The 13,795-nt window shown below is 39.1% G+C and overlaps 1 protein-coding gene across 2 annotated transcripts in view; it reads left to right on the top strand.

Annotated features, from left to right (window-relative positions):
* The window catches only part of unc13c (unc-13 homolog C (C. elegans)), a 558,188-nt gene extending 544,735 nt beyond the window's left edge, over nucleotides 1–13,453 (top strand). For both annotated transcript variants that reach the window (XM_079873953.1, XM_079873952.1), the window contains exon 33: nucleotides 12,606–13,453. In XM_079873953.1, coding sequence (XP_079730079.1) covers nucleotides 12,606–12,891 — 286 coding nt within the window. In that variant the 3' untranslated portion in view covers nucleotides 12,892–13,453. The remainder of the gene's footprint in view (nucleotides 1–12,605) is intronic.
* The last annotated feature ends 342 nt before the right edge of the window (nucleotides 13,454–13,795 follow it).

The raw sequence follows: 13,795 nt of genomic DNA, 5'->3' as shown, positions 1-13,795 counted from the left end.
GGGACAAACGGTCTAAGAGTTATGGGCAATTTTGAACTTTTGGTTGCTGTAGCGCCACCTATGGGCCATTCGGGGTCATACTCTGATAGGTTGTCCCCAAATTGAGGCCTACCATCTGGCCAGGTTTCACGTCTCTAGGCCTTACGGTTTGGCCTGCACGATGCGTTTTACGAATCCTTACAATTACAATAGGGTTTCAGCATTTCATGCTTGAACCCCTAATAAGAATGAAGGCTTTTTGCCAGTTATAGCGCCACCTATGGCCCGATCTCCATGAAACTCTGCATGCTTCCTCACCATGTGCTGACACATATGCTCATCAATTTTGGTGAAGTTCTGAGTTTTCCTTTGGGATTTATAGGCTTTTGAGTGTATTTTGCCACGCCCCTTTTCTAAATGACCCTGTTACAGCCACCCAAACGCAAAAGTTCAACTTTTTTTCGATAATTATTGATCTAGAGAGTCCAGAGAATTGTCCTAGACTGGTTTGGTTCCGATCGGGCCAAAAACCAGGGACTAGTTCGCAAAAGTAGGTTTTGGACAAAATTCGACATAGCAGAACATTTTCCCTGCCTAACTCAAAATCGGAGATAGCCATTTTGTCCGCCCTGAGCCAAGGATTCCAACGATATAAGACACTTGATCCCGGGACAAACGGTCTAAGAGTTATGGGCAATTTTGAACTTTTGGTTGCTGTAGCGCCACCTATGGGCCATTCGGGGTCATACTCTGATAGGTTGTCCCCAAATTGAGGCCTACCATCTGGCCAGGTTTCACGTCTCTAGGCCTTACGGTTTGGCCTGCACGATGCGTTTTACGAATCCTTACAATTACAATAGGGTTTCAGCATTTCATGCTTGAACCCCTAATAAGAATGAAGGCTTTTTGCAAGTTATAGCGCCACCTACGGTCCGATCTCCATGAAACTCTGCATGCTTCCTCACCATGTGCTGACACATATGCTCATCAATTTTGGTGAAGTTCTGAGTTTTCCTTTGGGATTTATAGGCTTTTGAGTGTATTTTGCCACGCCCCTTTTCTAAATGACCCTGTTACAGCCACCCAAACGCAAAAGTTCAACTTTTTTTCGATAATTATTGATCTAGAGAGTCCAGAGAATTGTCCTAGACTGGTTTGGTTCCGATCGGGCCAAAAACCAGGGACTAGTTCGCAAAAGTAGGTTTTGGACAAAATTCGACATAGCAGAACATTTTCCCTGCCTAACTCAAAATCGGAGATAGCCATTTTGTCCGCCCTGGGCCAAGGATTCCAACGATATAAGACACTTGATCCCGGGACAAACGGTCTAAGAGTTATGGGCAATTTTGAACTTTTGGTTGCTGTAGCGCCACCTATGGGCCATTCGGGGTCATACTCTGATAGGTTGTCCCCAAATTGAGGCCTACCATCTGGCCAGGTTTCACGTCTCTAGGCCTTACGGTTTGGCCTGCACGATGCGTTTTACGAATCCTTACAATTACAATAGGGTTTCAGCATTTCATGCTTGAACCCCTAATTAAAGCTGCAAGCAGCATTTATCGGGGTTCAAGCAGTTAAGGCCTTTAAGGCCTTTAAGCACACAAGCATCAAAAGACATTACGTTTTATTTAGCAAGCATTTAACAACTGCCATCATAGATGAAAAAGTCAATTTACAGCCAATACAGGCAGTTTACCATAGGAAATATATGGTTTTAAAGCGTTTTTACAGTTATAGCACCTTTTTGCCTGAGTCTTCTTACAGTCTTGCCTGATCTCCACCACTTTTATTAGTAGTACTCAAAGTGTGCCCATATATATGTGTCAAATTTGTTGTAAATATGTAATTTTGATAAGGAGTTTAGACAATTATATTCAGTGGCGTAACGAGCCAACACCGGGCCCTTAAGTAGGATTATCAAGGCGGGCCCCTTGATGACGCAATTGATGACATTGATGACGCAATGTCCGCGAGTAGGCTACTATGAATAGGGCAGGATATGATCATACACAGCATATAAGAGATGAGATGACTAACAAAATCAGGAGGAGCCTACGGTCACCAAAAACAAAACAAAAAAAACACTGGTGACAGCGCACCATAACACATTGTTAGGCCTAGGTCCAAATACAGAAAAAAGATGCTCTCTTACATTATAGCGGGATTTTCCGGGCTTTCCTATGTGCAACTGCAAAGTTGTCGATTAGATCAGGATTGTGCGCACGGGCATTCTCAATTGACCCTTCGCAGGGAGTTTGATTGACAGGCGATCTGACTAATCATAATACGCCATTTTGTCCCACAAAGCAGTCAGGAGAGTTAGTAGATTAATATTGGAGGATTTAAATTTGAAAAACAAAGTGTGCTGACATCTTAGCACTTTAAAACAACATTCCTTTTATGTTCATTCATGTTTATTTTAATGCTATAAATTAACTAGAAGGAAGAGATGATTGGTTCACAAGCAGCTTTAACTGAGCCTCGAGTCTACAGCGATCTGTCAGACACATTAAAGAGTCACAAAACGGTATTTATTGTTTAAATGTCTCTAAAAAATTACTACATTTGAAAGGTGAAACTTTTGGCGCTTTTCCATTACCAGCTCAACTCAACTCGACTCGACTCGGCTCGGCCCGCTTTTCGCTCCATTTTCCATTGCAGATAGTACCTCCACAATAGTACCTGGTCGTAATAGCGACGCCGCAGGAAACTGCCGTGACATAATCTTCTACACGAGATACATCCGCTGCCACACACACAGGACAATGGAGGAAATCGAGTGTATGCTGTTTTTGGATTTTTTTGTTTTTGCTGTTTTTTATTCAGGATACTCCGTCTGGCGCGTGCAATGATGATGCAGTGAATAGTGACGATTCTCTCTGACCAATCAGCAGTCTGCCGTGTTTTCACGTCACATTTTAGTATCGCCTCGCTTAGAACTTTGCCGGAGGTGGTACGAAAAAAAGTACCTGGAAGCAGGTACAGGTACAACTTTTACACAGTGGAAAACCAAACAAAGCCGATTCGAGTCGAGCCGAGCCGAGCCGAGCCGAGCTGGTACTGTGTAGTGGAAAAGCACCATTTGTTTCATATCAAAAGTACTTGTCTGTTAGCGCGCAGTCTCCTCTCTGATCCGTAATGTATTTTTCACTGCGTGAGAACTTGGTGTGGTGTGAGAGTGGCGTCGCTTTTCAGACATAGCAACAGTAACTAAAGTGGGCGTGTCTTTGCGAATGGTCATTGACAGTATGGACGGGGATTCGCCAGTCCCAATTCAAAACAAATTTCATCACAATCCATCATTGTTCGTTTCAAACATGTGAGAGCATCAAAATGATCCATGGGTGAAATTGATTGGATTTAATTCATTTTTTTGTCAGTTCCTATCATAATTTTAAAGGGGTGGTATAATGCCCTTTTCACAAGATGTAAAATAAGTCTCTGATGTCCCCAGAGTGTGTATGTTAAGTTTCAGCTCAAAATACCCCACAGATATTTTTATATAGCATGTTAAAATTGTCACTTTTTGAGGGTGAGCAAAAACGCACCGTTTTTGTGTGTGTCCCTTTAAATGCAAATTAGCTGCTGCTCTCAGCACAGGGGGTGGAGCTTCAAGAGCTCCTGTCCTTTTACCTCACACAGACATGCACTGGAAATGTCAATGTTTATGTTCAAACTGGAGTCAGACAATGATGGAGAGACTCCAGTAAAGAAGTGACAACATGTAGAATGCAACAGGACGTTTCTGAATGGTTAGTTGATGAATTTATGTAGCTTATGTGTAGTTATCTTCTAGTCATTGATTAGCATATTCTGTCATGATAATCTATAAATCTGGTTCCCGGGGGTGGGGTTTATGTAAATTATAGGGTTAGTGATGTCACTAACCCGAGAGGAAGCTCGTGTAGTCCCTACCAACCGTTTGCTGTAGTCCTTAAAAAACGATTTCTTTAAAAGCAAATATCTCCCTTTGCTTTGAACTTTGAGCGTTGTAACTTTGCAGATGTTGTTTATGCTCAAACAGCAACATTACACACTAACTAAAGTTAGAAAAGTGAAATCATAATCAACCACCCCTTTAACATTTTGGCATTATTGTTTAGCTATGTACCTATGTTTTCAAATTTCCTTTGTTTTTTTGTTGTTGCCTCGATCGGACTAACGGCTTTGAAGATAAACACAATTTTTTAAAGTTCTAAATGACACTTACAAAAACCATAAGGCGAAACCTGGCATGTTTGGTATTGTTGGACTTGGCAAGAATACAGGAGTCTTAGGAGGTCACTCCTGTGAAAAAACACTGGCTTGAAACTTCTAAGGCTCCTTCAAGGCATTGTGCCAATGACGTATACTGAGTTTTTTGAGATACACCAATGTTCTCATAGACTATCATGGCACCCTGGACAAAGACACTGCATGCCAATTTTCAGTAGACTAACAGTTGGGTGCGCTTATAGCTATTTTCATGATTTTTTTCACTGTTATAGCGCCACCAAGTGGCCAATTGTCACGATTTTTTTCATGTTTTTATTTTTTAATTTTTATTTTTTATTATTTATTTCATTCATTTAAAAACAAATGCAACAACAGCATTTAACATGAATGAAAAGGAGCAGAAAGAAGTAAATACTTATAATGTCTGCCCCCTATCAACACAAAATTAATTCCAGTTCATTTGAGCTGTCTCATGCAGCAGTCTCCTTTTTTTTAAGACATCAAAAACACAAAAATACATCAGTAAAGTTGATCTGCTACTCCGCAGTATTATATTTCAGCAACATTGATAATTTAACATACTTCTTAAACACATAAATGGACTTAGAAGTTTTAATTTTACAATCAAGACTGTTCCACAAACTGACTCCTTTGATTGTGACACATTTTTCCTTTACAGCCGATTGGAACCTGGGTTTTGTAAAAACCTCAGTACCTTTTAATTCATATCTACTTTTCCTCTTAGTGAATCTGTTTTGCAAATTGTTTGGTAAACTTTCTAAATGAGCTTTATACATGGTTTTTAGAAGGTTATATTCTACTAATCCATTAAATTTCAGAGTTTTTAGTTGTATGAATAAAGGATTAGTTGAATCTCTGTATCCACTTCCACTAATAACTCTAATCGCTCTTTTCTGTAAAAATAAAATTGGATTAATATATGTTTTACAGGCACTTCCCCACACTTCAATGCAATATGTCAGATATGGCACAATCAATGAGTTATACAACAAAAACAATGCATTCTTATTTAAATAATCTTTAACTTTATGCAGCACACCTATTATTTGGGATACCTTTACTTTGATATTATCAATATGTGATTTCCATGTCAAATGTTCGTCAATCATAATACCTAGAAACTTAATCACATGTGCCCTTTCAATTTCTAATCCATTAATAAACAATGATGTTTCGACATATTTCTTTTTACTACAAAATATCATAAATTTAGTTTTACTAATATTTAGGGACAATCTATTAGCATTGAACCACTTCATGATTTTCTGAAATTCATTCTCTACGATTTGTAGGACATCTTTTATATTTTTTCCTGAATAAAATAAAGTGGTGTCATCCGCAAACAGAATGCACCTAAGTAACTGAGACACAGACACAATGTCATTTACATATAAAAGAAAAAGTATAGGTCCTAGGACAGATCCTTGTGGTACCCCACAAGTTATGCTGCAATTTTTAGACTTTATATTATCAATTTCAACAAACTGACTTCTGTTTTTTAAATAGCTGGTAACCCATTGGTGCGCCACACCTCTGATACCATATTTATATAATTTATGCAACAATATCTTGTGGTCTAGCGTATCAAACGCTTTTTGAAGATCCACAAAGATACTTACTAAATAGTGCTTTTTGTCTATAGCATTGGTGATTTCTTCAGTTAGCTCCATAATTGCTGTAGCAGTTGAGTGATTAGGACGAAACCCATATTGGCTGTTACTTAAAATCTTAAATTCATTAAAAAATTTATTCAGTCTAATCGCAAATAACTTCTCCAGAATTTTAGAGAACTGTGGAAGTAATGATATTGGTCTATAATTAGAAAATTCAGATTTATTTCCTTTTTTAAACAGTGGAATTACTTTGGCTATTTTCATGCAGTCTGGAAATATCCCTGAAATAAATGACAAATTACAGATATAGGTAAAAGGCTCAATAATTACATCTATAATTTGCTTTATCAATACCATATTCATATCAGTGTAATCATTTGATGTTTTATTGGCACACATTGTCAACTCAGATTGAGCTTATGAACATGTGTCCCAAGTTTAGGGAAAATATCTCTTTCCGCTCACAAGTTATAACCATTTTATAGTGCCACCAAGTGGCCAATTGTCATGATTTTTTTTTCAAGTGACCTCAGAATGAGCTCATGAACATGTGTCCCAAGTTTTGCGAAAATATCTCTTTCCGTTCACAAGTTATAAACGTTTTATAGTGCCACCAAGTGGCCAATTGTTGCGATTTTTTTCAAGTGATCTCAGATTGAGCTCAGGAAGATGTATCCCAAGTTTAGCAAAAAAATCTCTTTCCGTTCACAATTTATAACCGTTTTAGTAAAAGTGGCCCTGGTGCCATCAAAAATTTTGGTTCCCCTTATCGACCGCTAATTGAAATTGTGATTTTTTTGGATGATTATTGATTGTCAGACTCCAGAGAATATTCTTGCAGTGGTTTGGTTCCGATCGGGCCAAAAACCTAAGAGAAGTTTGCAAAAATAGGTTTTTCAAAAAAATGCAATTTACTCAAATTTGGCGCCTGAAGGGCGAGCAAATCGGAGATAGCCATTTTGTCCGCCTTGAGCCAAGGATTCCAACGATATAAGACACTTGATCCTGGGACAAACGGTCTAAGAGTTATGAGCGATTTTGAACTTTTGGTTGCTGTAGCGCCACCTATGGGCCAATCGGGGTCATACTCTGATAGGTTGTCCCCAAATTGAGGCCTACCATCTGGCCAGGTTTCAAGTCTCTAGGCCTTACGGTTTGTCCTGCACGATGCGTTTTACAAATCCTTACAATTACAATAGGGTTTCAGCATTTCATGCTTGAACCCCTAATAAGAATGAAGGCTTTTTGCCAGTTATAGCGCCACCTATGGTCCGATCTCCATGAAACTCTGCATGCTTCCTCACCATGTTCTGACACATATGCTCATCAATTTTTGTGAAGTTCTGAGTTTTCCTTTGGGATTTATAGGCTTTTGAGTGTATTTTGCCACGCCCCTTTTCTAAATGACCCTGTTACAGCCACCCACATGCCAAAGTTCAACTTTTTTTCGATAATTATTGATCTAGAGAGTCCAGAGAATTGTCCTAGACTGGTTTGGTTCCGATCGGGCGAAAAACCAGGGACTAGTTCGCAAAAGTAGGTTTTGGACAAAATTCGACATAGCAGAAAATTTTCCCTGCCTACATCCAAATCGGAGATAGCCATTTTGTCCGCCTTGAGCCAAGGATTCCAACGATATAAGACACTTGATCCTGGGACAAACGGTCTAAGAGTTATGAGTGATTTTGAACTTTTGGTTGCTGTAGCGCCACCTATGGGCCAATCGGGGTCATACTCTGATAGGTTGTCCCCAAATTGAGGCCTACCATCTGGCCAGGTTTCAAGTCTCTAGGCCTTACGGTTTGTCCTGCACGATGCGTTTTACAAATCCTTACAATTACAATAGGGTTTCAGCATTTCATGCTTGAACCCCTAATAAGAATGAAGGCTTTTTGCCAGTTATAGCGCCACCTATGGTCCGATCTCCATGAAACTCTGCATGCTTCCTCACCATGTTCTGACACATATGCTCATCAATTTTTGTGAAGTTCTGAGTTTTCCTTTGGGATTTATAGGCTTTTGAGTGTATTTTGCCACGCCCCTTTTCTAAATGACCCTGTTACAGCCACCCACATGCCAAAGTTCAACTTTTTTTCGATAATTATTGATCTAGAGAGTCCAGAGAATTGTCCTAGACTGGTTTGGTTCCGATCGGGCGAAAAACCAGGGACTAGTTCGCAAAAGTAGGTTTTGGACAAAATTCGACATAGCAGAAAATTTTCCCTGCCTACATCCAAATCGGAGATAGCCATTTTGTCCGCCTTGAGCCAAGGATTCCAACGATATAAGACACTTGATCCTGGGACAAACGGTCTAAGAGTTATGAGCGATTTTGAACTTTTGGTTGCTGTAGCGCCACCTATGGGCCAATCGGGGTCATACTCTGATAGGTTGTCCCCAAATTGAGGCCTACCATCTGGCCAGGTTTCAAGTCTCTAGGCCTTACGGTTTGTCCTGCACGATGCGTTTTACAAATCCTTACAATTACAATAGGGTTTCAGCATTTCATGCTTGAACCCCTAATAAAAATCAGTACAATTACAATAGGGTTTCAGCACTTCGTGCTTGAACCCCTAATAAAAATCAGTACAATTACAATAGGGTTTCAGCACTTCGTGCTTGAACCCCTAATAAAAATCAGCACAATTACAATAGGGTTTCAGCACTTCGTGCTTGAACCCCTAAAAATCAGTACAATTACAATAGGGTTTCAGCACTTCGTGCTTGAACCCCTAATAATAATAAAAATCAGCACAATTACAATAGGGTTTCAGCACTTCGTGCTTGAACCCCTAATAATAATAATTAAAGCTGCAAGCAGCATTTATCGGGGTTCAAGCATTTAAGGCCTTTAAGCACAAAAGCATCAAAAGTTATTTAGTTTTATTTAGCAAGCCAAAAAACTCGCTAGCGCCAACTAGTGGCTGATTTCTTTCAAAATTCTTACAGACCTCTAGAGCCATGATTCGAACATGCCCATCGAGTTTTGTTCCGATTGGCCTCCATTAACCTTGTCTAACAGGTGCTCAAATTTCATTGGTCGATGGCGGCCATGTTTTTTGAGATACGCCAATGTCCTCATAGACATACATGGCACCTTGGACCAAGACACTGCATACCAATTTTCAAGTCAATCGGACTAACGGTCAGGTAATCATAGCCCTTTTCATGTTTTTTTCATGTTATAGCGCCAACTAGTGTTCAATCGTCGTGATGTCTTTACTGTGACCCCAGACTGAACTCATACACATGTGTACGAAGTTTGGTGAAGATATCTCATTTACTTCTCGAGTTATAGCCATTTTAGTAAAATAGGCTCCTCCCACAACATAAATTTATCAACCCCTAGCGACCAGGAATCTTTTTTTCGATAATTATTGATATTCAGACTCCAGAGAATATTTCTGCACTGGTTTGGTTTCCGATCGGACGAAAAACCTAGGACTAGTTCGCAAAAGTAGGTTTTTGACAAAATTCAAAATGGCGGAAAAATTTGCATACCGGAAATGAAATCGGAGATATACGTTTTGTCCGTCTTGAGCCAAGGATTACAGTGATATAAGACACTTGAGGCTACGACAAACCGTCTAGGAGTTATTAGCAATTTCATACTTTTGCTTACTGTAGCGCCACCTATTGGCCAATCGGGGTCATAATTTGATAACCTCTCCTCGATTTTTGTACTACCATCTGGCAAAGTTTCAAGGCTCCAGCACTTACGGTTTGGGCTGCACGATGCGTTTTACGGCGGAAGAATAATAATAAAAATCAGGACAATTACAATAGGGTTTCAGCACTTTGTGCTTGAACCCCTAAAAATCAGGACAATTACAATAGGGTTTCAGCACTTTGTGCTTGAACCCCTAAAAATCAGTACAATTACAATAGGGTTTCAGCATTTCATGCTTGAACCCCTAATAAAAATCCTTACAATTACAATAGGGTTTCAGCACTTCGTGCTTGAACCCCTAATAAAAATCAGTACAATTACAATAGGGTTTCAGCACTTCGTGCTTGAACCCCTAAAAATCAGTACAATTACAATAGGGTTTCAGCACTTCGTGCTTGAACCCCTAAAAATCCTTACAATTACAATAGTGTTTCAGCACTTCGTGCTTGAACCCCTAATTAAAGCTGCAAGCAGCATTTATCGGGGTTCAAGCAGTTAAGGTCTTTAAGGCCTTTAAGCACAAAAACATCAAAAGACATCAAGTTTTATTTAGCAAGCATGTAACCACTGATATCATAGATGGAAAATACCATGTTTTAGCATGATTTACCATGATTTACCCTGTTCTAGCATAGTTTACCACGAATTTATCTTAGTTTACCTTGATTTACCATGTTCTAGCATGATTTACCATGATATACCACATTCTAGCATGATTTACCATAGTTTATCCTGATTTACCATGGTTTACCATGATTTACCCTGTTCTAGCATAGTTTACCATGAATTTATCTTAGTTTACCTTGATTTACCATGTTCTAGCATGATTTACCAGAGTTTATTACTAAATTCCATTGGATCATCAAACTGCGGTCAAACCACATTACTCAACCTCGCCTCTATCGTAAATGAAGTGCCACACACATTTCAAAGCAATGGTTCTCAAACCTCCCCCCTTAAACTTTTAAAAAGAATCTGCCGCCCCCATTAAAACATTTTTAAAAATGAAAGATTATTTACTTGAAATTGAAAATTGGCATTGAAAAGCACCAGCAATTATTTCACCTTCACCGTGTCTATACCTGATACTAGCGGACAAACATGACAGAATACAATAAAACCCATTATAATCAGTGATTCTGTTTACATTGGATGCAGTGTGATGCGACACGACAAATCCTCGACAATAAACTGATGCTCCGTTCCATTTATGACATGCTCCCAAGCGCTCACACTATTTCTGACAATAAGGACAAATGGATTTGCAACAGTTACTTTGTCGCGGTCCAGTGTAGATGGCTTTTAGCTGTTGCACCCTATAACAGTTGCATTCGGTGTAAACAAGGCGTCTGTGTTGCTGTTGAAACTGAAAAATATAACAATGAGAAAAAAAAATAGATCAGCACATAATTGATATAAACAAAAAAACTGAGCTCTTTTGATGGCTACCTCAGAAGCTTAGCTTTTTGTATGCCACACACTTTGAGAACCACTGTTTAAGATCGTCTCTGCTTGTTTGCAATGCAAGGGTAAATAAAGAACTGGGCTCGGTTCCCCGATAACGCTCACTCTTAGAGCGCTAAGAAGACTCGAAAGATATATCTTACCAAAGTTGTTTATGTTCCTAAGTGTGTTCCCCGAACCATACCTTAGGAAGCTGCTTAAGATATACCTTCTTACGTGCGACGTTACCGGGTGCTGTCCGTGGCGATGGAGCTGAATTGGTTGATATCGATGGCTCGAGAATCAATTATTCTCTCGTGCAGGGGCTGTTTCACTGCATTATGCGAGAAAGCGGTGTTCTTTATAAAAGAAGCACTTCAGAAATAGTTGAAATTGCATTTATTAGGACTCATGGGATATTATAAAAAATAATCCAAACTATAATAGCCTATAATAGCCTAGCCTACATATTTTTAAATTGTATCATATATTGCTGCCATAATAACCATTTCAAATTTGTACGTGCTTTCTTCTCTTTCACATTTTTGTTCGCTGAGGTGGAGCTGCGATGAAATATTGTTCTTGGAAATACTTTCCAGCATTTCAGTAATAAAAGTTTACATGTTACGTACGGTGCTCGGCAGTGATCAAAAAGGGTTTTAACAGTGGATTTTGAATCTCTTCTTGTAAACTCAGATATGTAGATTCAGACAGCAATTAAATTACCACACGACCTGTTTGTCAAAAAACAGTAGGTACTAATTTGGCCAGGGATTTTTACGCGGGTTGGGTGAGAAAAAACACTGATATTATGGATTCGGACGGCACTAAAATCACCGACTCACCCCTATAAATGTTTAAAATACCATACAAGCCCATGAGAAACAATATTAGAGTCCGAATAGGACTTAACTGACAGTAGCCTATGCTTTCACTGGCCTTTAAAAGTGCTTTTTAATTAAATTAATAATATTGTATAATAATATAATTAAAAATCTAACAACAATCAGTGTAATGACAATTATATTCTTTGCATGAAAACACTTGAATTAGCCTAATTGAATACTGTCTGGGTGTATTAAAACTTAAGAATTATATTCGTATAGACCTGCAACAGTGATAAGGTAAAGCTAAGAGTGGTCCAGACCAACCTTACGAAAGTGTGACTTACAGAAGATATACTTAACGTACGAACGTGTCGGGAATCGTGCCATAACGTTAAGAGAGAGGTTAAGGAATAGGTTAAGAACTACTTAGCTATAAGAACGTTTTGGGGAACCGGGCCCTGCTTGTTTGAATAAGTACAGTGTTTTCTTTACTTAAGATGAGAAACACTATATACTGTATTTATAGGCTAAGGAGCGGAGAAGAGCGTCTTTGTTGTTGAGTCATAGCCAATACTGTCTTTGTTGAGTCATAGCCAATACTGTCTTAAATAGCCGTAGCACTTCATCTTTTATGGGGGGGGCACAACAATACATTTTTCCTACGTCATAATATATGATAAATCCGGCCCTGATTATATGTACACTTGTTTGTTTTTACAAACCGAGGGATGAGATGAATTGTAATCGACAGCATGTCACAGTCAGTTAACACCCGGAACGTGTGTATAATACATGGATGTGTATTAATATAAATGTTCTTGTACCTTCTCCGTCCAGCGTGCTGAGTAACGAACATGGCCCAGAGGCCTACGAGCTTCACATCTCTGTGAAGGACTACTGCTTCGCCCGAGAGGACCGAATCATCGGCTTGACGGTCCTGCAGCTCAGAGAACTGGCCGAAAAAGGCAGCCTGAATGCCTGCTATCCGCTCGCCAGGAGTGTAACGATGGACGATACCGGTCTGACCATCATGAGAATACTCTCGCAAAGGACCAACGACGAAGTGGCCAAAGAGTTCGTACGTCTCAAATCAGAAACGCGGTCAGCCGAGGAAGTATCGTAAAGAACCAGTGGGAAGAAGAAAAAAAAAGAGCAGGAGGGATATCGCAACGCAAGACGGTTGTGTTTGTTTTTGTGCATGTGTGTAAAACATCTGTTGGAATGTTCATTTTAAACTACAAGTACGTACAAAAGTGTTTACCTACTGTATGCTCTCTATCAAATATTATATTCTACAAAGTTATGTTCAAGAGACGTTGAATACAGTTTTGTATGACGATTAGTCTTTTTGAACAGATCCTGTATTTGTTCAGATAAAGTGCCAAACATGATGAGTTTAAAAAAAAAAAATTACAAAAAAAAAATTATTGGTGAAGTTGGTATCTTTCTAAATTTGCTTGATTCTTTTGTCCGGTGTATATCATCCTCTCTTTAAGTGTGTGTTTGTTCGTCTTTTCATTCACACACCATTTTTTGTAGTTTGTTTGTTTTTTGCATTTTTGGTAACACACCCTTTCTCACACAGCACTGGTGGTGCATGTCTCGTTTTCTTGGTGACGTCTCTCCCATGTGTTCGCAGTGACTGTGGGCATCGGCTCGGACCCTCTCCCCTCCAACGTTTTGTATTTTGAGCCGACTTTAAAAAGAGACCATTTTTTTCAAATGGCGATGACTGCTACGAATCTCTTCATACGTGTTTGTAATTTTATAGTCGTTGACAACAATGAAAACCACCTTGAGTGCTGTTGGTCCAGGCAGGAGGGGTGGAATGTTATTTTCGTTTGTTTCGTAGGTTTAGTTCCTGTATGTTTCCTTTTTTCTTTTTTACCATAGGCTTTCAGCCTTTCTGAATTATCACTGTGAACATGGGCTCTGAAAGGCAAGCTTACATCACATTTGTTGACTGTTTGATATCATCTTTTTATTTTTTGAAACAACTTTGATTCTAAAAAAAAAAAAGGAAAAAA

The sequence above is a fragment of the Squalius cephalus genome, assembly GCF_949319135.1.
Source record: "Squalius cephalus genome assembly, chromosome: 6".
Taxonomy (NCBI): Eukaryota; Metazoa; Chordata; class Actinopteri; order Cypriniformes; family Leuciscidae; genus Squalius; species Squalius cephalus.
The sequence above is the reverse complement of the archived record's forward strand: the minus strand, read 5'-3'. Positions and strand labels throughout refer to the sequence as shown.